This window comes from Paraphaeosphaeria sporulosa (genome assembly GCF_001642045.1).
Source record: "Paraphaeosphaeria sporulosa strain AP3s5-JAC2a unplaced genomic scaffold CC84scaffold_2, whole genome shotgun sequence".
NCBI lineage: Eukaryota > Fungi > Ascomycota > Dothideomycetes > Pleosporales > Didymosphaeriaceae > Paraphaeosphaeria > Paraphaeosphaeria sporulosa.
This window is the reverse complement of record NW_017253361.1, coordinates 3,571,534-3,598,384: the sequence shown is the minus strand read 5'-3', so window position 1 is coordinate 3,598,384 and position 26,851 is coordinate 3,571,534. Positions and strand designations below refer to the sequence as shown.

Below are 26,851 nucleotides of genomic sequence, written 5' to 3'. Positions count from 1 at the left end.
ACGCGGATGCCTCGACGAGCGCCGGTGGCACAACCGATGTGATAAGACTTCAGAAGATTGGATCCGTAGTATGCCTCGACTACCGCCTCGCCCGCTACTGCAGCTTACTGAACACCACACCAAGAATATTCAATGAGGACTTCAGACTGATCGAGCAACGCGCGGACTGAGGTGCCGCTATGCCCTCCTTTGGAGCTGATAGTCACGAAGCCTAGGGATATGCCGTACGCCATCGGAGTAGTCAATGCCTACAGTCTTCGGGAGGTTGGGCTATCACCAACACCCATCGAATTTCCTGTTACCGACAGATAGAAGGCCAACCCTCGACTCATCTGGCAGCCATGCCTCCACCATGATCGAGCTCGACAATGACGCTATAACGTTAAGAGGAGCGCAGCACAAGGCGACAGACATCGGAGAAGCTGAGGTGAGCTGGTACATCACATCCAAACCCTCGCCTGTGTGATCGATGTGAGATCCCTGTGTAAGGTACTGCGTGGACACAACATGAACAGTGGCTGATCCAATCTTGTCGGCAAGGTTGGCACAGTCGTCCACTCTGGACGCAATGCTGACGGCCGAAAGTAAGGCTACGAATGCCGGGAACAGCATGGCTTGAGTTGTTTCTGGTCGCCTTAGAAAAACGTGGTGGAGAAAGCGAAGAGAGAAGGCGAGTCGTAGGGAGCCTCAGGTGTCTCTCGAAGCTCACTGTTTGCCCTCCACGAATAGAAAGAGCTACAGGGTGGGCTTGGCACAACGTGAGCGAGTGCAACTTCGCAGTAGCAACCACCATCGAATCACCCCTGGAGGCCACCACAGACCTGTTCGTTCATTAGATATCCACCTCTTGAGCGTCGGTCTTTTTCCTGGTGATGTTTGTGCTCGTGCATGTTAGACGCTCTTCCCGCAGGCAGTACTCAGACAGCATCTCGACGATTTCGTCGCCTGTGTATTACCAGTCCTAGGCACGCCATCTCATCGTTATCGTGTCACAACGACTCTCCATATTCTTAGAGTAATTGACTTTGCATCACAGCGCCCTGAGCAGCTTCAGTGCGTACTACAGTCTGCTCCGACTGATCCACATCCTCCTGCTTGCGGGAAATGCTTCGAGCGACTTCCAGGTTTCCCTCTACACCAATCACCAGACTTTCCAGCGCTCCAAATATATCGCCTTGACTTCGGTCTCTGGCTTCCCCGAGCTTCGTCTCCCCGGGCTGCGCTTTGGCTTTGGCTTTGTTCTTTCTGGGTAGCTCGACGCCCTCGATCTGTAGCATGTGTCCGGAATCTGGTGACGATTCGTCAAATGAAGGTGCGATACGAGTGGACGCATTTGTAATCTGCCAGTCTGGTGACATGGACTGCGCATCGACGATAGTCTGACCGTCTGCTGCAACGTCAATAATGATAAAGCGCTCCTGAGTTGCAGGTAGTGGAGGAGGCAGCGGCGACTCGACTGGAGGTTCATTTTCCTCGTCATCAACTAGCTCCTGGTCTTGCAGCTTGTCTCCTCCTTCTGGACGTGGCAGATACTGAGTGTCGTCTAGGCCAAGGCTCCGCATCGCTGCAGCAGTGACGATGACCGGGTCGTCGTCAGCGAAGACGTAGTGGACAAAGGGATGATAGTGTTCGCCTGTCGTGGTGTCATCCACGACAGTGAAGAAAGGTTTGAAGTTCGGCGGCGGCAGCAGCGTCTGCTCGGAGGTGGGCTCCGGGTAAGGAATGCCATCCTCGTCTTCGTAAACACCATCATGTGCCTCGTACCCGTGCGGTGGTTCATCCAGGCCTTCTGGAGGTTCTTCGAACTGTTCAACAGGTGGCGAGCGTGGCGAATGGGCTTTCGGCAGCACAGGCGATGCCCTCGACGGCCTCGGACTCGCAGGCATTGTGGATGTGAGATGATGTGGATGCAGGCAGGGCTGGAGCTTGGACTTGCGGAGCTCAGGAAGCTGCCGCCTTATCGATAAGACTCATCACAACGCGTCTTCCAGGGCTACGCGTATCACGCGCGATGCCTTGGTACTTGCCAGAAGCCTGAGTTTGTTCATAATACAACATTTTATTGCTCTGAAAAGCACAACGCGTAAACCAAAGCTACACGTGCAGAAAACAACCAATAAAGGGGTATCTTCCAACGCCAGTATACCAAACGCCAACCATGAAGCTTTCGCTACCCTGCCGCAAGTGCTACTACGGCGCCCAATAAAAGGCAGCAGATTCCAGACAACGTGCCATGCTCCGTATATATCCAAAGCCCCGGTGTGGATCCAGTGGTCCATGGTACGAACTTGTGCGAAACAGCTCTGGGTCCGAAGGGTAGTCTACGGTGCTCTAGCAACGCTGAAGGACAACGAGGACGTCAGGACACTCGAAGGCGCGGTGCGAGGGTACGATGTGTCACATAGGACTCGTGTCTGCGTTCGTTGCTGGCGTCTCTGCTTCGGTGGCGCCAGCCTCTTGGTTCTTGCTCTTGAAAGCTATTGCTATCAGCTAGATCGTCATTGTGTGAAGAATTAAAAGCTTACGCTGGCGACACATGGGGCACTTTTCCTGTGCTGCGTCTTGTCGCAGCCAAGAGAAGATGCAGTGCTGTCTCGGTCAGATCAAGTTTGTCCCTGCGATCTCGAGGTGCGTACCATGTGGAAGGAGTGATTGCACTCGCCGAGCACTGTTTCACGTCAGTACAAGCAACATTTAGCAGGAAAACATGGCTTACACAGCGGACAGTCGTCGCCTGGGTACTTGCACTTGGAGCACGTGCTGTCGTACGGATTGCGACAAATGCCACACACGTCATCGTCCGGCATATCCCACCGCCAGGCCGCGACGGCATTCCATTCCTTGATTGTCACCTTCATAGTGCCTTTCAAGCTGTCTTTGGTTGCAGAGGTCAGTAGGCGGGGCGGGTTAGGATGGGACCGAAACAAACATACAGGGATCCGCGGGGAAACCACCGTGCCAAGCTTTGTACCCTGGAGCTTCTGGTGTGCCTTCCCCACTTTTCCGAATGACGGAATCCGCGCTAATGTTATCAACGTTCACACATCGCCCGTTATCGGGCATGTTTCTCCTCGAGCAAACCCAGAATATTATGACCAATTCGATTCTGTGTAGCTGAGCAGCTAGGTAAGCCACCGTATTACTTTTCGAGTCTCCACAGCCAAACGGGGGGATCAAACGAAGGCCAGTGCTTCAGCTGCAAGCTCGAGCTACCTGAACGCATATAGAGAGCTATTTGCTCCGGTTCTTATAGCTCCGATCCTCCCACACACTACCACCAGACCATTAACGACCCACTCCAGCTTCTGAGATGCTTGTCTCGAGCTTCCGCTTCACCCTCCGCCCGCTCTCCTCTCTCTCCTCCGTCCGGTCACTGGCGGGAGGCAGACGCGCCATGTCCCAATACACCCTCACCTCCTACATCGTCACGCCGGCCGAGCTTGATTCCGCACTCAAAAAGAATGTCTTCAGCAAGCTCTCGACGGCGCCACGAATCATACCCCTTTGCGCATCGTGGTTCCTCCCAAACGATGACCGAACCGGAATCGACACCTTCAATGAGGCTCGCATTCCGCACGCACGATTCTTCGATTTGGATGAGGTGAAAGACCAACACTCATCCTACCCCCACATGCTACCATCCGCCAAAGACTTTGCGAATGCCATGGGCCGCTTGGGCATCAGAAAGGACGACAGCGTAGTGGTGTATGATTCGAAGGAGCTGGGCATCTTCTCCGCGCCGCGTGTGGCATGGACTCTGCAGATATTTGGCCACCCGAACGTACACATCTTGAACAACTTTCGGACATGGGTCAGGGACGGCTTTCCCACAGAGAGCGGAGAGCCGGCCGTCCACGAGAGGGTCGAATACCCGGTTCCGGAATTGGACAAGAGCAAAGTCATTGCCTTCGAGGAGGTGAAGGAGATCGTGAAGGATGCGGGTAAGGAGGGCGCTGAGGAAGTGCAAGTGCTGGATGCGAGACCTGCTGGGCGCTGGGCTGGAACCGATCCTGAGCCTAGAGAAGGTGGGTGTCTGCCCACACCTGGATAAGCGTACGCTGACATTGCCAGGTATCTCTTCTGGACACATGCCTGGATCGACAAATATCGCGACGAACTATCTACTCCACGCTGAGGATAAAACGCTTCTGCCTGCCGCAGAGCTGAGACAAGTGTTTGAGAGTTTAGGTGTTGATCCTGCGAAGCCTATCATCAGTAGCTGCGGGACTGGCGTTACCGCTGCTATTGTAGATACTGCTCTGACTGAGGCCGGATATCCACAAACGAACAGACGCATTTACGACGGCAGCTGGACTGAATGGGCGCAGCGCGTGAAGCCTACGGAAGGCCTGATTCGAAAGTCACTTTGAACTTGTCATTGGAGGTAAAGATGAGCAACACCAAATTGATGCCCGGGGGTGGGTAATGGAACTGGCGGTCTTTCATCATGGTCGAGCAATGACCTGGCGCCGGCGTGGTTCAGCGCGACTGTCGATATATCCACGGCCGCGTATACCACATTCATCCGGGCACGGCTATGAGACAGTGAGCCCCCACCTCAGAAGTCTCTCCGTCGTGCACTGGAGCCTTCTTTGTCAATATTACGCAAGAGCTCTGTAATTGCATTCGAGCGAAAATTGTCTAGTATCGAACATCACGCTCGGCAACAGCTATGTATTTCAAACTCAAACAAATTCAAACTCTAGTCAATTCTTGTCCATTTCAGTCTCATCACTACCACGCAATATCCACCCCAAAACGATCCACAAAACCCCCACTTCCCTCTATACCCACCCCTTCAATAACCCGCACACACGCCCCCAGACTCTCCTCTGGTGAAATTGCCCCCTCCTCCTTCCATCCAACCAGCCCCGTCTCCACCCGGCCCGGATGCATCGCCAGCACCACGAGCCCCGGCACATCGATGCTTAGACTCTTGATCACGGCGTTCAGTGCAGCCTTGGACGCGCGGTACGCATAGCCTCCGCCGGCTACGTTGGCGGATATGCTGCCCATGCGGGAGGACATGATTATAACTTTTGGAGGGGCCAATGCGGGTGAGAGCGGTGAGGGAGAAGCAGATGGGGCAGTGGCTGGGGAAGGTGAAGGTGAGGCGGCGAGCTGCAGGGAGGGCAGAAAGGACCGGACTGTAGCGAAGGCGCCCCAAGTGTTTATCTCGAGGGTGCGGAGAAAGGTGGTGCGATCCATGGCTTTTAATGTTTCTAAGGCGGCGACATTTTGTTCTTGGGGGTCGGGGGAGGGTACGAGGCCGCGGATGCCGGCAGAGTGGATGACTTGGGTTAGGTTAGTAATGGTAGGGCTCGTGGGAGGAAGTCTATATGATGGGTAGTGAGGCAGCTAGACGAGCTTACGAAGGTGTATGGGTCGTCCTGACAAGTCGTTGGTGGCTTTCGCTAGGGACTCTTCGGACGTGACGTCTATTTCGTAGGACAACACGTTATCCAGTGATTGTATCGACGCTGGTAAAGGCGATATGTCTAATCCGATGACCCTCGTTAATGGTTGTACAGCGTAGTGCTTTAGGAAGGCGAGACCGAGGCCTGATGACGCGCCCGTTACTACCACTGTACGCTCCATGGTCCTGTCTTCTAATTCTAGCTCTTCGATCTTCACGTTTCCCAATGCGTTGTTGTATTGTGTATCCGTATCATGTTATCTTTTGTAAAGCGCAATGGCGGAAACGCTAGCCAACGTCAGCATGTATGTCGGAAACGATACTGAAATCAAATATAACTAGCGCTCAAATCGATCCCAACCGACTGTGGATACGTGCATTAGCGCGAAACTTGCGGTTCGGATCCAAAGTCCGGAGTTGAGCTGCCGGTCGGCTTGTATGGTGGGGTGTGGGGTAGGCCGAGCTGACCAGCATAAATATTTTGTGTACTTTTTGGAACCGATTGCCTTCATCACGATACTGTTCAGTGGTCTTTGGAGTCCATCGTGTCTTGGATCCTAAATCATTCAAAAGGAAGGGACATTGAAAACTAGTTGGAAAGATGTTTTATGAGCCTGGGAAGACGGATCATGGCCTCCCGCATGATCCTTTTAAGGTACGTTGCGTGATTTCCAGGTACGTCTTCCGTTGCAGCAGTTTCTGCAGTTTGTATACGGCTATTTTTTAATATCTCGGTACAACTACCTTTTTCCATGTCAGACAAGCTTTCTCTAAGAACAGTCCCGAAGCCGAGCTTTATATTTAGTCAATCTCGAATATCCTCACCACTGCACTGTTTCCCGTGCTCATCTCCCTTAAAAGCGAGAGCACCCTCTAACCATCCTTAGGCTTGCGTGATCCCTCGCCCCATCGGCTGGATCTCAACGCTCTCTCCCTCCGGCACTGCCAACCTCGCTCCCTACTCCCAGTTCAACAATCTCACTTTCGACCCACCCTACGTGATGTTCAGCGCAAATCAGACCCCCTCAGCCGCGCAGAAGGACACCGTCGTCAACGTCGAAGCCACCGGCGTTTTTTGCTGGAACCTTGCCACCTACGCCCTTAAAGACGCCGTAAACGCTACCTCTGAGCAGACACCCCCGGAGGTCGATGAGTTTGAAAAGGCAGGATTAAGTAAAGAAGATAGCTCGTTGAGTAGCGTCTTAGTCAAGGGCAAGCAAGTAAAAGTACCCATGGTGAAGGCATCGCCGATCAAATTTGAGTGCACGCATTACACTACTCTCCGCTTGCCGGGTAATCCGCCGATGGGAGCGGTGGACGTTATTATAGGACGGGTGATTGGGATTCATATCGATGAGGATGTGTTAACGGATGGAAGGATCGATGTTAGCAAAACGGTGCCGATTGCGAGGTGTGGGTACTTTGAGTATACGGCGGTCAGGGAAGTATTTGAGATGAAGATCCCGGGAGATGATCCCAATCGTTATGCGGGTTTGGAAGGAAGCGTCAAGGGAAATAGAGAGATTCAGATGAAGAGGGTAGAGGAGGCAGAAAAGGAGAAGACAGGTGGTCCATGAAGCGAGAAACGATCATCTGTAGGGAGAGGTAGCTTAGTACGTATGGGCAATTGTTGGGGATGGTCTATGCAGCTTACTTAATTGCAGGATCATGAAACCGCATGAGGGCTCTAGTCTAGACATGGCATGTGATGTCAACTACCTTAGGTCTTTAATTTTGCAACCTGAAGATGTGCCCCACCTATCTAAATGCACCTCTGATTAGATTTACATACGTTTCCGGGTATTCGACTGTAGCTTCTCTGGCCAGATTCTTCGCAGTAGATTAACTGACACAAAGACTTGGATCCTAAAGCACACTTGATTCTGTAGCAACACTAAATTACAATTCCATGAACCTTTCGTAAAGTACTTTAGTGTGGTCATATCCTGCAAGACCGACCGAAAGAGTCTAGTCCTATGGACACTCTGTCCTCGTACTGAGGCAGTGCTATTTTCTTGGTCCCCGTGGCCTGCAATTAATGGAGCCTAGAGCCCTTCGTATTGAACTTCACATGACAACATTGAACTCTCAGTGTACCTTTGTCCAAGACTTAATGCAGAGAATCTATGGCTTGCCAAAGCACAAAGCACCTCATTGATATGAACAGTGTTTGTTCTGTCTGTTCGTCGTCGGAAACGATTAGCCTTGCACGATAACCAGCACGCTAGAAATAAGCCCACCTTTGTAGAGTACGAAGACAGGGCTCTGGCTACAATCAAAATCCGCAATGCCGAACCTAAGATGACAAGATATATTCAGTCTCATTGAGTCAGACATTATATCAGCCCCACTAGAGTGACACCCTATAGTTGAATTTATGTTGTTGCTGTGATTGTTGTAAGGGCTCCAAACAGCGTGGATTGAAATTATAGAATTTTTACGATAGAACTTGAAAATTTGAAGTGAACCACGGAATCGAAATCTACAGGTGCCTCACGATCCAACCCATGCATGTGGGCTTCTTGCTCATATGATTTGTGATGTGCAGTCAATGTGTGTTAGGTTAGTTCATGACATTCCTAAATGCGGACTTCAAGGAATACCCTTTCCAGCTTCCTTTATCACAGGAATACGCTCAATCCAAGCCTGTATCTTCTCGTGAGGTAGATCTCGCCAGCACTGCTCCCATGCATGGACAGCCTCTGCTCTGCTCTTTGGCGCGCCTTTCTTTGTAGTAACTCTTCTCATCCATGGCCAGCAAGGCTCAATAGCGTTTAATTTAGGACAGTTGCCACACCAGAGCAGCTTCGCAACATAATGGATGTTATATATATAGCTCTGGACCTGATGATCGTGAGAAGGCGCCTTATCTTCTTGTATAACTATGTCTGGCCGCTCTACTTTGCACTCCTTTGCAAAAGGTATTAGCTTTGGCAGTAGGACTGATGTCTGGTACCAATACCAGTCAATACCTAATCCTCTACCTCGGCTGACCTTTCCTATCTTCTTGCTCCATATCCATTGAGGTTGTCGTCCAGGCTTATTACGTAGATCAAGGCGACATATTCCAGTTTCAAGCTCCTACTGCGCGGTCATAATAGGCTCTAGCTCTTGATTTAGCTCCTTAATTTGAGTAGTAGCAGCCTCCTTCTCTTTCTTTGTTTCTGGTGCTTAATAGTGTCATGGGCCTTTCTTATCGTACGAAAAGCATCCCTAGAACATAAACTTAGAGTATCCTTTCCACCTCTTATGGATATAACTTCGAATAAACACTTTATTAGCCTTCCACTATATCCTATATCCTCTACGCCTATGAAGGAGAACTAAAGACCTTTCGTCAGACTAGATAACATTCTTCCAGTCCTTAATTGTCTAGTGTTCATGCTGTAAGCACTAATTATACTGAGCCTCCTTCATCTTCTTCGTCAACCCAGGCTTCCTCGTTGGTTTCGTCTTCTTGAAGCCTGCCTTCCTCAGGATGCGCTAGACAGTTGAGGCAGAGATATTGAATCCTTCTTGGCTGAGCGCGTCAGCGACGTCAGCGCAAGACTTTTCTCGTCCATAGTGATCAGTGCGTACGCTGTTGACTACCTTCTGTGCAACATTATCCTGCTTTGAGGGCCTACCAGATCGATGGCTATCTTCAAGGTATTTATTTAGAAGCTTAAGTGGCCGCTGGCATGGATCAAAGCCTCGTTCAATAGCTCGCGCAAATATTGAGTTAATCGTTCGCTTTGAAATCCCCGTCAGACCGGTGATCTCGTCATTTGGCTTGCCAGTAGCCTTAAGAGTGATTATTAAAGCTCGAGTAGCAAGATCGTGAGGAGCCATAGCAAAGATAGTATTACATAGAGAACAAGTAGCACAGAGGAGTATTATGAGCTTGAGAAGCAAAGGCCACGTCAGCTCGGAAATGCTTCTGAATTCGGAACACCCCTGCTCGCCAAGTGGGCAAGGACTTTTGAAAGGCACCTCCGTACTTGGTGCTGAACGACTGAAAGCTTGTGATAGGTTCAGCGTATTTTTGGATAGTCCCTGCCATCTCCTCAAGAACTGCTATCATCGTGATACAGCCAGGCAGACACGTCACTTCCCTGATGAAGCTCTCTGCTCGTCGGCGAACTGTTCGAGACAATGACCATCAGCAGACGTTCGTATCAGTCAAACGGTTGGAAGCATCTGAGCATCAGGGAACAATACAGCAGTCTACAGCTGGCGTGACCTATAAAGTGCTAGAGACAGGTTGTGAAGCCTTCTCCTTCAGTCAACACAGGTAGGATCTTGGTCCATATCTCCTCTCTCAGAAGCCTCGTATAGAGAGGAATGTTCTTCCGAGGCACATTGAATAGATCATGGCATAGAACAAGAGAGTCCTTCTTCCCTTTGCCTCTATCAGCACGAGTCGCAGGTTAGGTTGACTGGGTTTCTCTTTACCGCTGTTTCTCATTTTCTCAATAACAATTACAGGTACATCTTCTGCGAATCCCGCGGTGATCTTTAGGGCCCCACGCTTGTGCTTTAGGGAGATGTATGTTCTCTTGTAATCGCGAATGATACGCGTCATATGGCTGCGTATATCCCGAGGCCGGCCGTCGAGCAATACAACCATGACTTGGCGATGTTTCCCAACGTCATTGTCGCGAAGCAAGTAGATTATCTTGACAATTTGCTCTTCGCTCTCCGAATATGCGGGTATCAGTGTCAAGATCCATTGCCGAGAGACTGGACTTAATGGTCTGAACACGCGGTAGATACGCCTTATCAACAATCCAAAGACGGAGACCAGACAGGAGAGGAAGTCCTTGCTCTTGATAAAAAGGATGAACACAAAGAAGACCAGACCTGTGTGTGCAAATACTTCAATCATGGCCATACCAATGTTGAGGACGGCGATGATCCCCCAAAATAGCGGACGTTGTTTCCGAAGATCGCTGCGACTCAGAATGCGAGCTGGATCCCGGAGACTGGGTATGTCTGGGTACCCACACCCACGAACAGTATCCTCTAGTTTGGCAAATGAATCTTCCCATGTAAATTTGCTGAGTGATTCCAGGTAGGTCGTATGGTCGTTGATCGATATGTTGTTGTCATCAGTGTCTGACTCACGGTTCGCCTCATCTCCATCATCCCGCACTATGTTCTCTACCGTACTGTCGCGGAACAACTGAGGTCTCCCTAAGTTGTTACTGAAAGCTCCTCTCTCGTACTGTTGATTCTGGTCAGGTGATCTTTCCCTGTGTCGATCTGTTTCATCCGAAGGTTCGCTCCCCTTCTCAGCATCTCTCGGCGTATTCATCACGATTTCCCCGCAATTTTTTATCCCAGTGCCTGGAATTGATGACTTGCTCAAAAGCCTAACGTTCAGAGCGGCGTATCACTAAACTTTCCACCGGGAATGTCCACAATACCACTCAAGACCAGACACCACGAAAATAAAGGGCTAATTAACTACATACAGCTCTCACTCCCCACAATTGGCTGATAATTCCGCGAGTGCCAAGTATTCGCTAAAAAGGTGCGCCCTACACCCCTCGCCTATCTGAAGGACGTAAAGGACGCTCGCCAACAAAGGATTTGATTCGTAGTATCAGAAGGACAGTTGACTAACCAACTATATCTGTGGGACGATCCAGGAACTTTTTTCCTGATGCACTTCATTCTTCAATCTGCGAGGACGGTCGGAAGGCAATTCGTGAGGATCCAACCAACCTGTGAAGTCTGGCTATATCGCGGCCAAGGTTGCGCCTTGATACCCTCTATTGTGCCTTGGTATATGTTTCTATTTTGAGGATCACAGCGAGGAACATCTTTGCAAAACCCAAATATAGCAAGAGGTACTTTCTCATGTCTTTCGTTCGCGTAGCCAGACGGATCAAAAGCACAGTCTGCAGACAATCCTTGGCAGGGACCATACTGTGAAGAACTACGCTGATCCTTAGTACTATGGGTTTACGACCGTAAATTAAAGCGAGTTAATACAGAAGAAGCGCTTTCCATTCTTCGTATGAGCCGCCGTGATGGGACCGTATCCGGAACGCAAATAATGAGATGATTCATCTAGGACGATCGGTGAATTATTTTATTCCGGCAAACTTTGGAGTCCATACCGATAAAGTCAATCAATGCCAATTATCCAAGCCATGCGTTGTTGCGGCCCTTTTGGGCTCTTGACACCCCTTGCTGCCTACTTTCTCTACTGCCCCTTGTCATCTAGCTCGTTGAAGTGTGCATATTTCAGTGTTACCCGGACTTGACATTTCCAGTAGCATTGCAGTCTGCTTATTCTCCTTGCCAGTTGATGTAACGAACCTATGTCCTTCGTCCGGAATCATTTTATCTTGTCGCACCCGCATTTTACCACCCCTACTTGCACTGTTTTCCCAGTCCTATCTTTCTCATATCATGCACAGCACAATAACACAGGCAATTGCTAACCTATTGTTTGACATGCTAATTTAGACAGGCAGTTGTTTCATCCTCTCGACCGGCGGGCAGCGCCGTAACGGTGACAACTACGACTACGACTTCGGCTACGACTGCAAATACGAATACATCGACCACTTTTACCGCAGCTCTGACCGTTACGTGAGTATTCCCAGCTTGCATTAGGCCTTTTCGCGCCATTACAAATGGCTTGATGATCCAGACTTCATACAAACCTAAGATCTGAAGACTTCAGCAACTAGCCTATGACAAGCTCGCAATCAATCCGCCGTGGGCCAGCATAATATCTTCTGCTGACAATTCTCTGTTACTAGAATCACTTCAGCTTATACAGTTGCTGCATCTCCAATCATAACAACAACAACGAGTACAACCACAACGACTTTGCCAGCAGTGACGTAAGTAAAGCTTAAGGCTTCACTTGGTGAACCCATACTTCTCAGGTCACTTCAATCTTCTTGAAACTACTCTGACTTTCTCCCAGGGTTACGTTGGCCTATACCGTGGCTGCATCAGCTATTACAGTGAGCACCACGTCTACCAGCACCACAACGAGCACAACAACAAGTACGGCGACATTGCCAGCAGTGACGTAAGTACTAAGACTTGAATATTTGCTCTCCAGCCTGATAGGAATGGCGGCCAAGATGGCTCGAGATGAATTATACAAGCACCGCTTGTATGTTCATCATCCGTCAAATTCAGTCAGCAATCCACGAGAACTGAGAGATTGATACTGCGATTGCACACCTCGAAATATCCCTTCCAATATCAGTGATCAATGCACTCACAATCTACACAGCGTTACATCGGCATATACGGTTGCCGCTTCTTCAGTATACATCAGTACAACCTCGACCACCACAACGACCACGACATCTACAGCGACACTGCCAGCCGTCACTATTACTTCAGCATACACAATCGCAGCGTCTACGGTTAGTAAGCCACTAGGCTTAAAATAGATGCGCCTTTCCTTTTGCATTTAGATAAGATATAATTTACCCTATCTAAACTTGCGCTGACTTTATATACGCACCTTAGGTAGCAATCAGCACTACATCTACTACCACGACCACTTTGCCGGCGGTGACAATCACAACCACCTCCACGACTACTTCTACTTTGCCTGCGGCGACCATCACGTCGGCTTGCACTGTGGCCGGATCCGCAATAACCTCGACAATCACTTCAACCTCTTTTAATATTTCGAGGACAACTGGTGAGTCCTCCCTTATCTCTAGGTCGGTCATCAGTGAGCCTCCTCAAAGAGCTGCTCTGCTCGAAGAAGTGCCCCGAAACATTCCTTAATCAAAACCAAACGAGACTCATATACTGAGGCGTACGTATAGCCTCGACCACGATCACTTCTACCAGCGTTCCCGACGCCGTGACTGTCACGCAGCAAGGCCCTGCAGAAGCGACTAGCACGGTCACTATAGCACGAGAGACGACGACCAAGGAGGTCACGACCACTCGCTCGCTGACAGTATGCTAGAAAAGTCATCTGCTGGCTTGGAACCTGGCTCCTTTCACATCGAAAGATGCTAATACCTTCTAGTTCCGAGAAACTTTGATAAGACTTGTTCCAACCACCGCAACTCAAACGGTACGTCAAGACCTCAATAACTAGTTGCAGTCAACGAGATTTATCGTTGCACGTCCCACAGACCTCAGCTAACGTTCCATTCAAAATAGGAACGAACAACGTCGACGAGGGTCATCAACTCCATCTCAACCATCGTCACCACTCTCCCACGTGTTACCACCACACGCCTGTCCACCATCACCCCAGCCTCAACAACCCTGACCTACCGCACAACTCTCACAGCAGCAGCTACGCGCTTCACCACACAGACAGCACGCGAGACCTCAAGTACTTGCCCTCTCCCTACCCTCTCTCCCACCGACTAACGCCCATCAGCGTCCATCCGCTATATCGACCGCACCAGTACGCTCACAATCCGCACGACCGAGACCTCCTTCGCGACGCGCATCAGCACCCTGCGCACAACATCCACCCTCTTCACAACCAGGGCTGGTCCACGCAGACGACGCGCACCACGCTGACGTTCAACAAGACGAGTTTTACGACGCAGACGGCGCGCACGACTACGATGAGCACCAAGACGGCGAATACGACACTAACGGCGCGGACGACGAGAACATTATACTCCACGAAGCCGACGACGACATTTTATACGACCAGGCTGGGTGAGTAGATGGTTGTGCTATATATGTCTGGGGAAGTGCTTATGCTGGGTGTAGGGCAGCCGCCGGCTCCAATGAGCACGGATGTTTGGGTGAAGGCCTAGGGGGGCGAGGTAGGTAGGTGGATTGAGAAGAGGATTAGGTGGGCGAGTTGAAGCATGCTGGGGCTGGGATGCAGAAGCAGGTGGAATGAGGTGATGGAAAGGGGAGGGGCCAGACTGTTCAGAGGCGTGCAATGGGAGACGCGTTGCTTTCCCTTGCTCTATTGTCACGATCAATCGTTACTTCCCCTTTCCCCTGATGTGTTCGTACGATCGATAAGATTGGGTCATTGCGCTGTGGGACTTTTCAAATTTGCTTCTGCGACTGTTATTTGGGATCTTGTGCTGGTCTAGTTCTTTCCGGATACGTGACTACAGCTTCTTAATCTGCTTCCTCACCCTCCCAATCTCAATTTCCTGCTGCCTCAACTCTCTCAGTAGATTCGAGAGTTCAGTGACCGGTCCCTCAACGGCGGTCACAAACGATGCTTGAGCTGATCGTAGCGCAGGTGGTACAAGAACGCCGAACCACCTGAGGGGGTCATTTGTGGGTGTCTTTTTCGTCTCAGGCACCGCAGAATTAGTCTTCTCCTCGAATGGGCCCTGCGCATCTGCTTCTGGCACTTCTTCTGCCTCTCTGGCAGTTGCAGAGCTATCCGCAGGAGATGAAGTGTCTTTGGTTTTGTCGGTTGGGTCTTCCGCATTTTGAGACGCTACAGAGATTGTGGTTGTCCCTTCATCTTCACATATTACACTGATAACGTAAGTATCAGAAGGTCGCGAATTCTACATATACATACAATTTCCTTGAAGCCTGCATCCGTTCATCAAAGTAGTCCTGGCCATATCGGGTATGTGCGTTGTTATTGAAATTGGCTTGTGCCAAGGAAAGATAACCCTATAACACGGACATCAGACTATATTCAGCTGGAGTCATGTTTTTAATCGTACTTACAGAGGATAAATGTTTGGTCAGCTGCTGCTGTGCTTTCTGGTAGGCATCCAGGGTGTGAAGATATCGTTCCAGCAGATCATCGAGCCTCAAAAGCAATTCATCTTTTCCTGGGACCGAGGATTGTATCTCAGAGGCAGACACTGGCAATGCAACGTCTGCCATTGTGCAGTCAAACAGCAAGTGTTGTTAGGCTGTGAGAGTGCGTGGTAGTTAACGCGCACCACCGCGCCCAAAGTTCATAGCTCCGCCACTAACCCCATCCAGCCCCACTAACGCCATCTCTTCGACCTCACCACCGCACCGCACCCATCTCACTCGTACATACCGCAATGTCGAAACCAAACCCCTTCCTGAACCTCTTCAGGCGGTACTACTCCCACCAGCCCGTCAGACCACCCACCAACACACGCACGCGCCCCTCCCTCCACCCACAATGCCTCCGCGCCCGCTTCCGCACGCAATTCCTCCTCCTCCGCCGCAACCTCGGCGGCGCGCCGAATAGCAGCCATACCCCCCTCGACCCCAGCTTCGTCTCGATTCTCGACCGACCGGCCAAAATGGCGCGCGTGGGAAAGCAACACGGCCCCGGGTTGATCATCCTCGCTATCATCCCGATCACCGCCTTCGCGCTGGGATGCTGGCAAGTCCAGCGGCTGGGGTGGAAAACCGAGCTCGTCGCGCGGTTTGAAGACCGCCTTACGTTCCCGCCGCTGGAGCTTCCGCTAAGAATTGATCCGGATGCGATTGCGGACTTTGACTACAGGCGGGTTTATGCAAAGGGCAAACTGCGGCATGACCAGGAGATGCTGATCGGGCCGCGGATGCTCGAGGGCGAGGAGGGTTACACTGTTGTTACGCCTTTGGAGCGGGAAGACGCGCAGGGAAATAAGAGTAAGATATTGTGCTGTCGAGGGTGGATCAGGAAGGATGCAGCGAAACACTGGTTCCGGAAGAAGAACGGTGCGCTGCCCGAGGGGGACGTTACTGTGGAGGGGTTGCTGAGGATCCCGCCAAAGGGCAATATGTTTACGCCGAGGAATATTCCAGAGGAGGGAAAGTGGTTTTTCCCGAATGTGGAGGAGATGGCGAAGTGGAGTGGGAGTCAGGCGGTTTGGGTTGAGGAGACGATGAGTAGGTGATGGAAGAGAGAAAGACTGATTGATGGGTATCTAACGGAATACAGCGCCGGATTTGCTCGAGAGCTACGCGCGTGAGCCCAAGGGTATACCGGTTGGTCGCGCGCCCACGGTGAACCTGCGCAACAACCACACACAGTACATCTTCACATGGTAAGCCCTCTCAGCTTCTCTACATCATATGGCGCTGACAAAGCAGGTACGCGCTGAGTTTCGCGACCTCAATCATGTTCTGGATGGTCGTCAAGAAGCCCATCTCCGGGCAAGCTAAGCGCGTGCGCCATAGCGTCGACTGGTCATAACCTCATTAAACTGATTCTTCCGTTCCCATCACTCATCATCCCCATCCTCTTCGGGGATAGCCTCCATCCGTTTCCTTTTTTGCCGCTTCAGCTTCGGCAGCGGCTGCATGCGCAGCTGCTGGAGCAGCTCCCTGGGCAGCAGCTTCTGCGCGAGGAAGAAATATGTACTACTATCTGTAACCTGGCGCGTCCTGTGCGGGCGTAAGCAACTGTAACTATCGCCGTGTAGCAAGTATCTGAAGGGAGGTTGTGTTGGAGCGTACTATGCAACCCTTGCGGTGCAGCGAGACGTAGAACGAAAAATTGTTTGTAGGAATGTTGTTGGGACATGCACATACCTCTTGAGCAATGCAATAACATCGCTTTCCTCAATCATCTTCCGCCCCGCATGCCCTGCATACGCAGCGAGATCCTCGCCGACCTGCTCGAAGAAGAAATCACTCGTCTGCACCAGCGCCTCCAGCGTGTCTTTGCTAATCTTGCTCTTGCTGCCCTGTCCCTTGACAAAACCATTCGCTAGCATCTTGACAGTAGCAGCCGGAAACGAAGGATACTCATGCCCAAAGCGCGAGATGTTCAGTGCTCTACGCTGCCGGCCTGCGCGCCTCTTGGCCGGAGTCTCAGGCGCGGGCGTCTGTAGACTGCGGTCTATGGCAGATACTTCGCCGCGGTACGCGGCCAGGTCTTCGTCATCCAAGTTCTCAGGCTCAGACTCCCAGCCTGCGATTTCGAGGGGACCATTTTCGTTGTCGGAGGCGAGGACGGGTGCGGTGTCGTCATTGTCGTAAACTAGATTAAGAGCGGGTTGCTCGTCGTCGTCTTCGAGCATGGTCTCTTCTAACTCCCCCGGGGTATTATCATCGACTTCGCCGTCCCCGTGTTCTTCTTCTTCGCCACTTTCCTCATCCTCTCCCGGCTTTTCGATACGCGGCCTAATCTCAAATCTGAACGTCGGCTCCTCCTCCTCGCCCTCCACCTCCCCAAACACGCCCAAATCCCCCGTATCACTTGCCCTCGCCCTACCTGTCAACGCCCGAATCTCCGCCTCTGTATTCCCCTCTTCGAACTCCTCTTCCACTTGCTCTAGAAGCTCATTCGGCAACAACGTCCCCCGCCTGTTGATGAAGTTCCCATCGAGCTCGTACTCCTCCCCATTAATCGTCAAGTCGTGCAAATCGCCAAACTGCTCGCTGATCCGGCGCCCAAACAAGCGGTCGAGACGGGGATCCTCGCTACGCGCTCGCCGCCCAAACTCAACTGACTGCACGGTGCCGTTGTCGTAGTCGTAGTCCGGCAAGGGCGCTAGTAGCGACGGGCGCGGCGGCTCCTCGTTGAAGCTGTCGTCGTCGTACATATCGTCCAGCGGCATCGAGAGGCGCGGGGCGGTGGGCTCGTCATCTTCAATATCGGGGAGGTCGAGCGCGGAGTGTCTATTTCGCTGCTGTGCTTTGGGCGTGGGCTCGATGGGCTGCGTGTTGCGGGCGAGCACTCTGCTCAGGTTGCGTAGGAGGTCACGGGGCGTTTCTCGTTGGACTCTTCCGCTTCGCCGGCGCACGTGGCCTGGTGTCCGCGCCGCATTTGCACGTTCCCTCAGGGCTCGAATGGCATGTGGTGTGGTGGGAGCTGCTCTGCGTGCGGGGAGAGGCCGCGTAGCTGGTCCGCCGCGGGGTGTTCGGGCTGTGCCAGGGGTTCGGATTGTTGCGCTTCGAGGCGTGATGCCGGCGCTGGCTGCACGGCGGAAAGGAGTGACGGGCTTGGGCGCAATGCTTGCGAGGCGGTGGAGCTGCGGCGTGTCAGTATAACAAATGTCCTCAGCTACATGGATTCGCATACATCATTGTACAGCGTCGACGAATGGTCCGTGGCATCGCCCGAGATCCGTGGGCTCACGCGCTGCTTCTTCCTTGCAGATTCCGACATTATGGCCGTGGAGATGTAACTCGTCTCATGCACCAACTCCAACGTTGTTGTCGCAAACGCGTCGCGTCCTCACTAGCGCCGTCCCTCCCGTCTTATCGATACGCCACACCCGCGCCACTCCTCCAAAAAAGTTTCGCCTGCATCACCAACACATCCTTCCACTTTACAACACTCCGCCGCAATGTCCGACTCTGAAGCCGAAGCCGGCGTTCCCCTCATCGAGGCTGAATTTGACTCCCTCTCGACCTCCAAAAAGCGCAAGCGTGAAGCCGAATCCGGCGCAACCCCAGAGGACAAGAAAGCCGCCAAAAAGGCCAAGCGCAAGCAGAAGAAGAAGCTCAAAGTCAAGGAAATCGACGAGGATGATTTGGACCAGGCGCTGGGCGTGAACAGGGCGTTTGAAAAGATGGACAGCCAATTGCTGGCGGATTATGTGAATGCGAGAACGAGGTTGTATGGGAAGGAGCTTAGCAGCGTGGAGCTGGAGGATAGATTTGTGCCGACACGTACGCTCAGGGATACGACCAGCTACACCGAGCCACGGACGCTGGAGAACCTCTCTGCGTTTCTGAAGCAGCAGTGCAAGCACATCCAAGCCACGCCCAAGGAGTCTAGAGGCGCACCGCACACGCTCGTCATATCTGCTTCGGGCCAACGCGCTGCGGATGTGTTCAAGTCGCTCAGAACTGGGCTGCCGAAACAGGGCATTAGGAACCCGAATGTCGCGAAACTGTTCGCCAAGCACATGAAGATTGCCGAGCAGGTGGAGAATCTCAAGCAGTACAAGTAAGTTGGCATGCGTTTCGCATCGAAGCACTTTCTAATGTGGTGAAAGGGTCGACTTTGGCGTGGGAACACCCGACCGACTGTCCGCGCTACTGGACCAGAACGCCCTATCAACAACAAATCTCAAACGAGTTGTGGTTGATGTGTCGTACATTGACCAGAAGAAACGCGGCATCCTCGATATGAAGGAGCTTCACGAGCCTCTGATCCGGCTGCTGCTCCGCAAAGAATTCGTCGGTGAGGGTGATAAAGGTGCCGCTCTGTTCATGTTTTATTAGTCGGCGAGGGACTTCTCGAGGTGGTATGAAAACCCATAATGATACCCGATGGCGCGGAAAGTGTCACTCAAAATTTTCAACGGGAGCTAGGATAGGTAACTTGATGATATTGCTTCATCCATCCGGCAGGTGGAGCCTTTCTCTTGATCTTGTATCATCAATCCTCCAAGAATCCGTGACTCTCCGCATTGAGAATGAAACGATCTCCAAATTTGGCTACCGATTTGAGTCTTCATCCCTCGGCTCAAAGTTTAGCTTCAGTGGGTCAGCTATACGCAAATGAAAGAGTGGAGACAGCACCGATCCCAACTTACCTGATTCCCGTTATACAACTGCTCATTCCTTGGCTCCCTCGACCGCTGATCTGCGAGCGTCCGCACACGAATCCCCGTCGAGCCTGGCGGTTCCTGCGGTGTATTGCCCAGTGAGCGTCCTTCACCCGTCTGCTCTTGCTGCTGCTGATTATCTTGCGGTGCACTCCCTCCACCTCCCAATACCGAAGAAAGAGTGTTGCTCACGTAGCCCACGGCGGAACCCGCAAGATTGAAAGCCCCGCCAACAATATTGAACACGCTGCCTGCTGGCCCTGAGACAATGCCCCGAGAGCCTCCAGCATAGGCATCAGTGTAACCCTTGACAGGCACGAGGACGAGCGTCGCTGAGGGCGCAAGATCAATGTCGCCTAATGTCTGGCATTCGTCACCAGCGGATAGCTCGCGACTAGGTAGCGGTGCGAGTATCTGCTTGAAGTAGTATGGCGGATGTCGCTCATTCGGGTTCTCTGCTCGCGCCACAAACTCCTGGTCTATCCACGGCCGCACGTCGTCTTGGAGTTTCGCCGAGCGAGGAAACGAAGAGCGGACGGTTGCGCCATCAAACATGCGGACATTGAGATGGACTTCCTTGGCATTTGACCCTCTTGAACTTGTCGCGGAGAACTGCGATGTTGTTGGTCCTGACTCGGTCAACTTCTCTCGCTCGGCCTTCCGTGCTTCTGCCTGTGCCTTGCGCTCCGCCTTATCCGCCTCGATGCGTGCTTTTATGCGCTCAAGTGCTGCCCGTTCCTCCTCCTTCTTCTTCCGCAACGCTTCTCTCGCAGCTTGTTGTGCTTTTGAAGTTGCCGGCTCGGGCTTTGTGGCTGGTGCTGTGGCTTTCTGCTTGCCTTTGGCTACTGAGGAAAGCGGCGGTGTTGGCGCGGCTGGTGTACGGGTAGGTGGTGAAGGCTGAGGCGGTGTAGCTGTACGTGTTGCTTCTGGGGCGGATACCACGGGTGTGCTAGCTGCGGGCTCTGCCGTGCCTGGGATCGGAGACGCGCCCAGGACTTTCCGTATACGATTGACGAAGTCGGTTTGGCTTATCCCACTGCTAAGCTGCTCTTGCAACTGCCCGTTCCTGCTTGTGTTACCCAAAGCTACCCCAAGCATGTAACTGACATACTGTATCACGATAAATGTAGGCGTCTCTGATATAGAGCAGAAGGCTGCGAGAAAGCCGGCCTCTGTAGATCCGGCTTGGAGGCGCAATAGGACTGCTTTCTGTTCGAGCAGGCTCGATAGCTGACTTGTAGTTAGCCTGGAAGCCTGGACAGCTACGAGTTCAGAAAGCGCTCACCCAGCCGCTCTTCAGCCACTCATCCTCCCAGGTCGTACTCTCTGCGCTGCCGTCTATAGTCGCGTGTTGGTCGTCGCTAGTACTTCCCATCTGCGCGACTTACCTTGGATGAAGCAGCCAACAAGCTTCTGTTCCTGTATGGCGCGAGCTATGCCGCTCTGTAAATTGCCTTCGTGGAACATAATGTCATGTAGCTCTGGTTGCGTCGTCGCGCGATGCTGTGGCCAGTTGGTTGGTCGCGGGGTTAAGACGGGAAGCTGCGACAGGGATGCGGAGCTAATATCGTGGGGCTAGTGATACCGTGCTTCAACCGCGCGCTGAACCATAGTTTACTGCCTACGTCAATTCGCATGCACAAGCACTCAACAATCAAGAAGAAGTTATGTAGAAATCACAACGCAATGCAATGCTGATCGAGATGCTGGATCTATGGGAATAAAAAGCCGTAATCCAATGTCTTCCATGCCAAAGAGAGAAGCAGCCCAGAACCACACATGCTCCGTTATCTACGCACAACTCATTAATCTGCGGATTTGGTGCAGTCATAGAGTAGACTAAATTCAAACGATAGAGCTACTCGCCCGCTCAAATGCGCCCTCGCACTCGCCTCGCCGTGTATGCGTCAAAACTGGCGTCCCGCGTGGTTGTTCGTGGCCTGCCGTGGTTTGCATGTTGCTTCGACTCTGGTCCAAGTCGCCTGTTCGTTCGTCATGTCGCCGGATGGTATTCAAACCCCATGTACCCTGTATACACAACGCAACCTCGCCGGTACTTCTAGTGCATGCGCCTCTACAAGATGGTGCAGCCCTTGCTCTTCTTGACCTTGCCGGAAGCTTGTGGACGAGGGCTGAGAACGGCGCTGCAATTCATGTTAGCTTGCTATGAGTGCAATGCCATGCACCGCTCACCGGATCGCTTCGTCGAAAACGCTCTTCAAATTCCGCTGTGTCAGCGCAGAGCACTCCAAGTACTTCTGAGCCTTGATCTCCTTCGCGACCATGACAGCCTGCTCGTATTGTATGGGCGCCATCTTCTTCTGTCTCAGGCTCTCCTTGGTCGCCTCGTCGTCCCTCAAATCGAGCTTAGTGCCGACGAGGATAATAGGTACACCGGGTGCGTGGTGATCGATCTCGGGGTACCACTGGCTGTTGTCAGTGGGACATTGAGCAATTGTGCAGACTGCAGGTGTACCTTTGCCTTGACGTTGTCAAACGAGGGCGGGCTGACGATGGAAAAGCAAATTAAGAAGACATCAGTCTGGGGGTATGAAAGCGGCCGCAAGCGGTCGTAATCTTCCTGACCGGCTGTATCCCAAAGACCGAGACTTATGGGCTTTCCATCGACCATGACATTTGCGGAATAGTTATCGAAGCTTGTGGGCGTCAGCTGGTGAGTGCGCACTTGCAAACGCGGGCTACTCACACAGTGGGGATGTACTCTCCGGGGAACGCATTCGTAGTGTACGAAATCAACAGACATGTCTGGAACCGATGTTAGCTCTTGAACAGCTTGCAACGCTCGATAGTACATGCCTTGCCTACAGCACCGTCGCCGGTCACGACACACTGGATCCGATTAGCACCATTTCTGGGTTGGGAGCGGTATTGCGAATAGGCACACCTTCAGGGACTGGGTTGTGGGTGCAGCCATCTTGCGGGGGCTGGATGCGCGCTGGGGAGGGCGTGCTGGCGGTACTTGTAAGGTCGAGAGCGGCGCCTGGGGTTCGGGCGGGCTTTAGGGGTCTGCAACGGACTCGGTCAGCGTGCAATGCTCGAGTATCTCGGGCGGGCGGCGCAGACGGACAGTGTAGATTATGGCAGAGACTGACGGGCGGACGCGCAGTATGCAGTGAGAGAAGGGGCGGTCTATGGCGAGGCGGGAGAAGCGAAGCTTGGAAGATGCTCGCAGCGCGGGCCACTGGTTAGGCGGGGGGTCGGGAGGGCGAGCAGACGCGCTTCGCTACGGGCGATCGTGGTGCTTCGGCTTGGGCAGATGGGGGCAGGCAGCGGTGCTGGGTGTGCAGACGGGCAGTGTGATGGGGAGAGCAGATGCGGGCGACGGCGGGTTTTGGCAACAGGCAAAAAGGCAGGCGCGTCTGGACGACTGCGCTGTGAAACTCTTTCGAGACAGCAGCAGGCCAAGGGCTCGACGGCAGCACCAGAGCAGGCCCACTCACCGCCCGGCTCTCAAACCCTGTTGTGGCCTCTCCACCACCATGCCCGTTGCGGATGGCTGATAGGGCCGCCCGCGAGCGCCCGCATCCACACGGCAGCCAGAGCGCCGCTCGCCCAACCGTCCTCGCTCCCGAACACCGCGCGACGGCCACGCGCGCGCCGTCACACACCCAGCGCGTCCACGGCAGCCGTCTGCGCTGCCGCGCCTGGTGGACGCAGTGAGATGCACACCAATCCTGTCCGTGGTCCTGTCCTGCGACCCCGACTCTACGCGAAACGCCATGAGGACCCTGCAAGCGACTACTGCACCGTAGCGATTCAAGCACGCAACCCTCATCCACCGCCATCACCTGCGTATCACTCCATCGCCGCTGCCGTGGTAATACGGACATTTAATCTACATTTCTGCGCCCACGCACCCCCATTCGCTAGCCCGCCTGCTTTTTGTGTTTGTCGGGACGCGCCCGCCCGTCCACTGATCCTGCAGCCTGCCGATTACCCCTACTGAAACGGGCGGTGATAGAGACCTTGGAGACACCTTGACGACCATGTCTGGTGGTGGGACGGGCCTCGGAGCAATCGAGACGTGTACATAGTTGTCCGTAGAGCGTGCGACGAGGTGATGCGGCATGAGCCTTGTAGGAATGGACCCAAATCCTGGCACATGGTAACATGTTCCCAGATCAGAACATTATCATTTTGCAGTGTTGACTTCGCGCCCCTCAAAGCTACTATGGATGTATCAGACTGGAGCAATCACCGCCTCAGCCTGTGGTTCGTATTTGTCCTTCAAACCTGTATATTTCTAGTACAATCAAGAGCAGCTCGATTCTAGGGGCTAGCGCCCGATACATGAACACGTGATCCACACGATATAAGCGCCTTGGGCAATGTGACGAGGACCAACGATGTTGCATAGCACAGACGCTGAGATGCGCGTCGCGCCTGCCAATTTCAATTTCCAGTCGCATTGCACCACGAATCTCTCTTGAGGGACGTATAGGACGCGGGAACAAACGAACCTTGGAATTCGCCTGCGACTCGACCATTTGGACCATCAAGCCTTGTTCGCTGATCCAAGAATTTACCTTTCACATTAGATTTGGCTTTCGTTGACTTTGCCGTTCCCCATAACCATCCCTGTTTATCGATTACGCTGCGTCTGGCTTTCCACGTCACGGGGCACAGTGACATCCGTGAGCGTGGACCCTCGGACCCACCACTTGTTGAACGCTAGACGGCGCAACCGACTTGTCTCAATTTCCACCGGGCTGCGTGTACGAACAAATGCGCCGACTAAATTGAACTGTCTGGAAATTGTTATCACTCCTTTGAAAAATCTATCGCTACGGCTAACATCGGCCCTTTTCCAGTGGAATTATGGAACAACCTGTTGAGGGAAACCACCCATCTCTCAGGGTCGAAGTCACAAATGATTAAGGCAACTCTCCCCAGGGTCAAAATCACAAATGATAAAGACGACGTAGAACACACCTGTGGCATAGGCGGAAAAACTATCGTCAAGGTCGCCTGCACCAGCCGTGCAATTGCTAGCATCGCATTGCCCACTTTGTACAGATATCTAACAAATTACATGCCGTACGAAGAGTACGTTCGATGTGCGGGGGCTATTATATGAATCTCATATGCATAAGGACATCGGAGATTCTTGGACGCGGGACCAATACTGCGTACCCATCCTGTACTCTATGCTCGGCCCCACCAAACATCCGTACTTTCGTTTCACTCCAAGACTTTGTTTCCGGCGACTGGAGGAATTTATCGGGAGGGAGAATGTGACTTGAAACCTTTCAGGCAGTACTCTGGGTTCAGCAAGACAAGGGAATCAGAGATGGCGATCTACAAGAAGGAAAGACCATACTACTCAGATCATCGAACAGGCGCTTGAGAAAGGATCACATCTCCTTAAACAGGAAGTTGCGAACGGCCCCCGAATTCAATCCACTATCGTCGACGCCGTGAGTTTGGAAAGTGTTAAACAGACGAACCTAGTATGCTTCGGTCATTTAAAGAGTATTCTACTTTCCAAGGCTTGCGTACAGACCGGAAAGGTAATCTCGGATAACCGCCCGCACTAGACTGCGAGTCTTTCCATGACACCTAACAGTACCGCCGGGAGAACGTCAGCAAAGATATATACTTGCGGTGTCATATTGATGCGCAACGCAATGTTGGATCTGTGCAACACACCATGTGGTTGGCGGTCATGTTATTCTCCAGCTGTGGCAAGCCCTGGAACGAATACAAGAAACTGACAAAACTAGTCACTTACCGTCTGCGAGGGTTCCAATACGCCGAGCATCTGCTGGATTCTTCAACAGCTTGGCGAATCTTAGTTTCAAGAGCCTCGAACTACGGGAAGCAAGATCAGATCTGGGTTATGAGCCACAGCGATCCGGCGCTATATTGCGGACTATCCGCACAACACAACCGGGATTGAGAAAGCCAGTATTACATTGTCATGCAGAAGGCTTTATTACGTTGGAGCTGAGTCTCCCTCGAACAGCGCAAACTCTTCCAAAGATTCAATTGCTGAAGCTTTCATGGCGGCCTCGGTCTTCCCAACCTCCCACTGCTCGAAAAGCTTTTCATCAGCACTCGCCCTAAAGACGCCCCGTAAAGCTTTCTGAAGAGCGCGGCAAACTTCTCGGGCAATAGCTAGCAATTTGTAAGTCGCTCAAAGAGCTGGCAAGAACCTATTTCGATAGCTTTAAAAGAGGCTTGGAGTCACTACTCCGGTCTGAGGTTCGCTTGCACGATCTATTCTCCGAAGAATTTTATCCAGCCCGCGAGCTGTTCGAGAGCTTGTCAGCGCAGACAGATTTGAAGAGATTGACAATGCGTTCTAGTCCAGACCCAGGACGACCAGCAGTCGTACCAATTGAACGCCTCGCAGCATTCCTAGGCTGCTTCCGAAAGATCGAGTAAATTTTGATCTACGACATATCGTTTACAACTCACGAGATGGGTGTCATCACATAGTCGTTACAGGCTTTTTCTACGCTTCCTAAGATTTCTTATCCCATCGGGCGGGTACAGAAATAGAATCAGCAGATGAAGCACGGATTTGCATGACAAAGCTTGGCCAGCTCCATGACCTTGAATCCACAACCAATTCGCTTAAATCCTTCACTGCTGCCACCGTCCAAAAGTTTTCCAGGTCCATTCTCGTGGCAGTCTGTTCAGAATGAACAAGCAGAAGTCCTGGAAAGAACGGGAAGAGGCTCACTCATGAGAAAAATGGTATAACATTTGAATGGCTGAATGGGTGCTCACACCAGAAGGGAATTTAACAAGGGGAATCCGGTTCGCTCCTCGAAACACCGACGTATGAAAGAGCTGAGTGATTAAATTCATACCCAGGAAATCCACGCAGCTATCAGTACACTACGAAGGACATAATTACATTAGAACCCGAGTGCCGACGAGATACAGCGCAGATTTTACATGTGTCATGACCGATGTTGGAGCGACGACCCGAAAAGGACAATGTGACGGCAAAAGTAGCTAATGGAAGAAAGTGAGTATAACGGCAGCCCTCTACGTGTTCACGTGC

The 26,851-nt window shown here is 52.3% G+C and overlaps 13 protein-coding genes across 13 annotated transcripts; 5 read left to right on the top strand and 8 right to left on the bottom strand.

Moving 5' to 3' along the window:
- Positions 1 to 901: 901 nt before the first annotated feature.
- Positions 902 to 1,955, bottom strand: CC84DRAFT_487317 (uncharacterized protein). The gene has a single exon (XM_018186477.1). It carries the CDS (start codon positions 1,884 to 1,886, stop codon positions 1,011 to 1,013), a length of 876 nt encoding a protein of 291 aa, XP_018040905.1. The 5' UTR covers positions 1,887 to 1,955; the 3' UTR covers positions 902 to 1,010.
- A 442-nt stretch (positions 1,956 to 2,397) lies between these two features.
- Positions 2,398 to 2,858, bottom strand: CC84DRAFT_1184543 (RING/U-box; the record flags this gene model as incomplete). The annotated part of the gene is made up of 4 exons (XM_018180754.1): positions 2,398 to 2,477; positions 2,526 to 2,589; positions 2,637 to 2,668; positions 2,717 to 2,858. 4 exons carry the CDS (start codon positions 2,856 to 2,858, stop codon positions 2,398 to 2,400), a joined length of 318 nt encoding a protein of 105 aa, XP_018040904.1.
- A 536-nt stretch (positions 2,859 to 3,394) lies between these two features.
- CC84DRAFT_1213853 (Rhodanese-like protein) lies at positions 3,395 to 4,370 on the top strand (the record flags this gene model as incomplete). The annotated part of the gene is made up of 2 exons (XM_018182577.1): positions 3,395 to 4,025; positions 4,072 to 4,370. 2 exons carry the CDS (start codon positions 3,395 to 3,397, stop codon positions 4,368 to 4,370), a joined length of 930 nt encoding a protein of 309 aa, XP_018040903.1.
- A 364-nt stretch (positions 4,371 to 4,734) lies between these two features.
- On the bottom strand, positions 4,735 to 5,724 carry CC84DRAFT_1139184 (NAD(P)-binding protein; the record flags this gene model as incomplete). Its single annotated transcript, XM_018176228.1, has 2 exons — positions 5,373 to 5,724; positions 4,735 to 5,294 (listed from the first exon to the last, which is right to left on the bottom strand). Exons 1-2 carry the CDS (start codon positions 5,596 to 5,598, stop codon positions 4,735 to 4,737), a joined length of 786 nt encoding a protein of 261 aa, XP_018040902.1. The 5' UTR covers positions 5,599 to 5,724.
- A 144-nt stretch (positions 5,725 to 5,868) lies between these two features.
- Positions 5,869 to 7,040, top strand: CC84DRAFT_1112932 (uncharacterized protein). The gene is made up of 2 exons (XM_018175337.1): positions 5,869 to 6,071; positions 6,304 to 7,040. Exons 1-2 carry the CDS (start codon positions 6,018 to 6,020, stop codon positions 6,991 to 6,993), a joined length of 744 nt encoding a protein of 247 aa, XP_018040901.1. The 5' UTR covers positions 5,869 to 6,017; the 3' UTR covers positions 6,994 to 7,040.
- A 2,608-nt stretch (positions 7,041 to 9,648) lies between these two features.
- On the bottom strand, positions 9,649 to 10,712 carry CC84DRAFT_1213850 (uncharacterized protein; the record flags this gene model as incomplete). Its single annotated transcript, XM_018182576.1, has 2 exons — positions 9,649 to 9,797; positions 9,851 to 10,712. The coding sequence occupies 2 exons, from the start codon at positions 10,710 to 10,712 to the stop codon at positions 9,649 to 9,651; spliced, it is 1,011 nt and encodes a 336-aa protein (XP_018040900.1).
- Positions 10,713 to 11,556: 844 nt separating this feature from the next.
- CC84DRAFT_1256358 (uncharacterized protein) lies at positions 11,557 to 14,192 on the top strand (the record flags this gene model as incomplete). Its single annotated transcript, XM_018184615.1, has 11 exons — positions 11,557 to 11,641; positions 11,880 to 12,001; positions 12,175 to 12,258; positions 12,345 to 12,452; positions 12,663 to 12,798; positions 13,213 to 13,349; positions 13,422 to 13,469; positions 13,559 to 13,736; positions 13,785 to 13,901; positions 13,942 to 14,074; positions 14,129 to 14,192. The coding sequence occupies 11 exons, from the start codon at positions 11,557 to 11,559 to the stop codon at positions 14,190 to 14,192; spliced, it is 1,212 nt and encodes a 403-aa protein (XP_018040899.1).
- Positions 14,193 to 14,412: 220 nt separating this feature from the next.
- On the bottom strand, positions 14,413 to 15,268 carry CC84DRAFT_1139180 (uncharacterized protein). Its single transcript, XM_018176227.1, has 3 exons — positions 15,068 to 15,268; positions 14,913 to 15,010; positions 14,413 to 14,866 (listed from the first exon to the last, which is right to left on the bottom strand). Exons 1-3 carry the CDS (start codon positions 15,227 to 15,229, stop codon positions 14,485 to 14,487), a joined length of 642 nt encoding a protein of 213 aa, XP_018040898.1. The 5' UTR covers positions 15,230 to 15,268; the 3' UTR covers positions 14,413 to 14,484.
- A 105-nt stretch (positions 15,269 to 15,373) lies between these two features.
- Positions 15,374 to 16,852, top strand: CC84DRAFT_1161459 (SURF-family protein Shy1). Its single transcript, XM_018177747.1, has 3 exons — positions 15,374 to 16,198; positions 16,251 to 16,356; positions 16,403 to 16,852. The coding sequence occupies exons 1-3, from the start codon at positions 15,397 to 15,399 to the stop codon at positions 16,503 to 16,505; spliced, it is 1,011 nt and encodes a 336-aa protein (XP_018040897.1). The 5' UTR covers positions 15,374 to 15,396; the 3' UTR covers positions 16,506 to 16,852.
- CC84DRAFT_1161458 (uncharacterized protein) lies at positions 16,443 to 18,459 on the bottom strand. Its single transcript, XM_018177746.1, has 3 exons — positions 18,339 to 18,459; positions 16,844 to 18,288; positions 16,443 to 16,696 (listed from the first exon to the last, which is right to left on the bottom strand). Exons 1-3 carry the CDS (start codon positions 18,423 to 18,425, stop codon positions 16,534 to 16,536), a joined length of 1,695 nt encoding a protein of 564 aa, XP_018040896.1. The 5' UTR covers positions 18,426 to 18,459; the 3' UTR covers positions 16,443 to 16,533.
- Positions 18,354 to 19,624, top strand: CC84DRAFT_487291 (uncharacterized protein). Its single transcript, XM_018186476.1, has 2 exons — positions 18,354 to 19,211; positions 19,261 to 19,624. The coding sequence occupies exons 1-2, from the start codon at positions 18,607 to 18,609 to the stop codon at positions 19,487 to 19,489; spliced, it is 834 nt and encodes a 277-aa protein (XP_018040895.1). The 5' UTR covers positions 18,354 to 18,606; the 3' UTR covers positions 19,490 to 19,624.
- CC84DRAFT_1112923 (uncharacterized protein) lies at positions 19,548 to 21,336 on the bottom strand. Its single transcript, XM_018175336.1, has 5 exons — positions 21,204 to 21,336; positions 21,101 to 21,153; positions 20,927 to 21,045; positions 19,804 to 20,881; positions 19,548 to 19,744 (listed from the first exon to the last, which is right to left on the bottom strand). The coding sequence occupies exons 1-5, from the start codon at positions 21,280 to 21,282 to the stop codon at positions 19,706 to 19,708; spliced, it is 1,368 nt and encodes a 455-aa protein (XP_018040894.1). The 5' UTR covers positions 21,283 to 21,336; the 3' UTR covers positions 19,548 to 19,705.
- Positions 21,337 to 21,491: 155 nt separating this feature from the next.
- Positions 21,492 to 23,220, bottom strand: CC84DRAFT_1161456 (cell division control protein 42 precursor). Its single transcript, XM_018177745.1, has 7 exons — positions 22,904 to 23,220; positions 22,721 to 22,842; positions 22,633 to 22,665; positions 22,523 to 22,581; positions 22,292 to 22,472; positions 22,009 to 22,241; positions 21,492 to 21,959 (listed from the first exon to the last, which is right to left on the bottom strand). The coding sequence occupies exons 2-7, from the start codon at positions 22,748 to 22,750 to the stop codon at positions 21,890 to 21,892; spliced, it is 606 nt and encodes a 201-aa protein (XP_018040893.1). The 5' UTR covers positions 22,751 to 22,842; positions 22,904 to 23,220; the 3' UTR covers positions 21,492 to 21,889.
- Between the last annotated feature and the right edge of the window lie 3,631 nt (positions 23,221 to 26,851).

What these genes read in the sequence shown, in the direction of transcription:
- CC84DRAFT_487291 (XM_018186476.1), top strand. Translation starts at nt 18,607, where the DNA reads ATGTCCGACTCTGAAGCCGAAGCCGGCGTTCCCCTCATCGAGGCTGAA. An exon ending in GAGAATCTCAAGCAGTACAA is followed by an intron (nt 19,212 to 19,260) that starts GTAAGTTGGCAT and finishes ATGTGGTGAAAG; the next exon opens with GGTCGACTTTGGCGTGGGAA.
- CC84DRAFT_487317 (XM_018186477.1), bottom strand. Translation starts at nt 1,886, where the DNA reads ATGCCTGCGAGTCCGAGGCCGTCGAGGGCATCGCCTGTGCTGCCGAAA.
- CC84DRAFT_1161458 (XM_018177746.1), bottom strand. Translation starts at nt 18,425, where the DNA reads ATGTCGGAATCTGCAAGGAAGAAGCAGCGCGTGAGCCCACGGATCTCG. An exon ending in CGTCGACGCTGTACAATGAT is followed by an intron (nt 18,289 to 18,338) that starts GTATGCGAATCC and finishes GACACGCCGCAG; the next exon opens with CTCCACCGCCTCGCAAGCAT. An exon ending in GTTATTGCATTGCTCAAGAG is followed by an intron (nt 16,697 to 16,843) that starts GTATGTGCATGT and finishes ACGCCCGCACAG; the next exon opens with GACGCGCCAGGTTACAGATA.
- CC84DRAFT_1161459 (XM_018177747.1), top strand. Translation starts at nt 15,397, where the DNA reads ATGTCGAAACCAAACCCCTTCCTGAACCTCTTCAGGCGGTACTACTCC. An exon ending in TTGGGTTGAGGAGACGATGA is followed by an intron (nt 16,199 to 16,250) that starts GTAGGTGATGGA and finishes AACGGAATACAG; the next exon opens with CGCCGGATTTGCTCGAGAGC. An exon ending in ACACAGTACATCTTCACATG is followed by an intron (nt 16,357 to 16,402) that starts GTAAGCCCTCTC and finishes CTGACAAAGCAG; the next exon opens with GTACGCGCTGAGTTTCGCGA.
- CC84DRAFT_1139180 (XM_018176227.1), bottom strand. Translation starts at nt 15,229, where the DNA reads ATGGCAGACGTTGCATTGCCAGTGTCTGCCTCTGAGATACAATCCTCG. An exon ending in TGACCAAACATTTATCCTCT is followed by an intron (nt 15,011 to 15,067) that starts GTAAGTACGATT and finishes TCCGTGTTATAG; the next exon opens with GGTTATCTTTCCTTGGCACA. An exon ending in ATGCAGGCTTCAAGGAAATT is followed by an intron (nt 14,867 to 14,912) that starts GTATGTATATGT and finishes TTACGTTATCAG; the next exon opens with TGTAATATGTGAAGATGAAG.
- CC84DRAFT_1161456 (XM_018177745.1), bottom strand. Translation starts at nt 22,750, where the DNA reads ATGGCTGCACCCACAACCCAGTCCCTGAAG. An exon ending in CCACAACCCAGTCCCTGAAG is followed by an intron (nt 22,666 to 22,720) that starts GTGTGCCTATTC and finishes AATCGGATCCAG; the next exon opens with TGTGTCGTGACCGGCGACGG. An exon ending in TTGACAACGTCAAGGCAAAG is followed by an intron (nt 22,242 to 22,291) that starts GTACACCTGCAG and finishes GACAACAGCCAG; the next exon opens with TGGTACCCCGAGATCGATCA.
- CC84DRAFT_1112932 (XM_018175337.1), top strand. Translation starts at nt 6,018, where the DNA reads ATGTTTTATGAGCCTGGGAAGACGGATCATGGCCTCCCGCATGATCCT. An exon ending in TCCCGCATGATCCTTTTAAG is followed by an intron (nt 6,072 to 6,303) that starts GTACGTTGCGTG and finishes AACCATCCTTAG; the next exon opens with GCTTGCGTGATCCCTCGCCC.
- CC84DRAFT_1112923 (XM_018175336.1), bottom strand. Translation starts at nt 21,282, where the DNA reads ATGTTCCACGAAGGCAATTTACAGAGCGGCATAGCTCGCGCCATACAG. An exon ending in TGTTGGCTGCTTCATCCAAG is followed by an intron (nt 21,154 to 21,203) that starts GTAAGTCGCGCA and finishes ACGCGACTATAG; the next exon opens with ACGGCAGCGCAGAGAGTACG. An exon ending in CCTACATTTATCGTGATACA is followed by an intron (nt 20,882 to 20,926) that starts GTATGTCAGTTA and finishes TAACACAAGCAG; the next exon opens with GAACGGGCAGTTGCAAGAGC.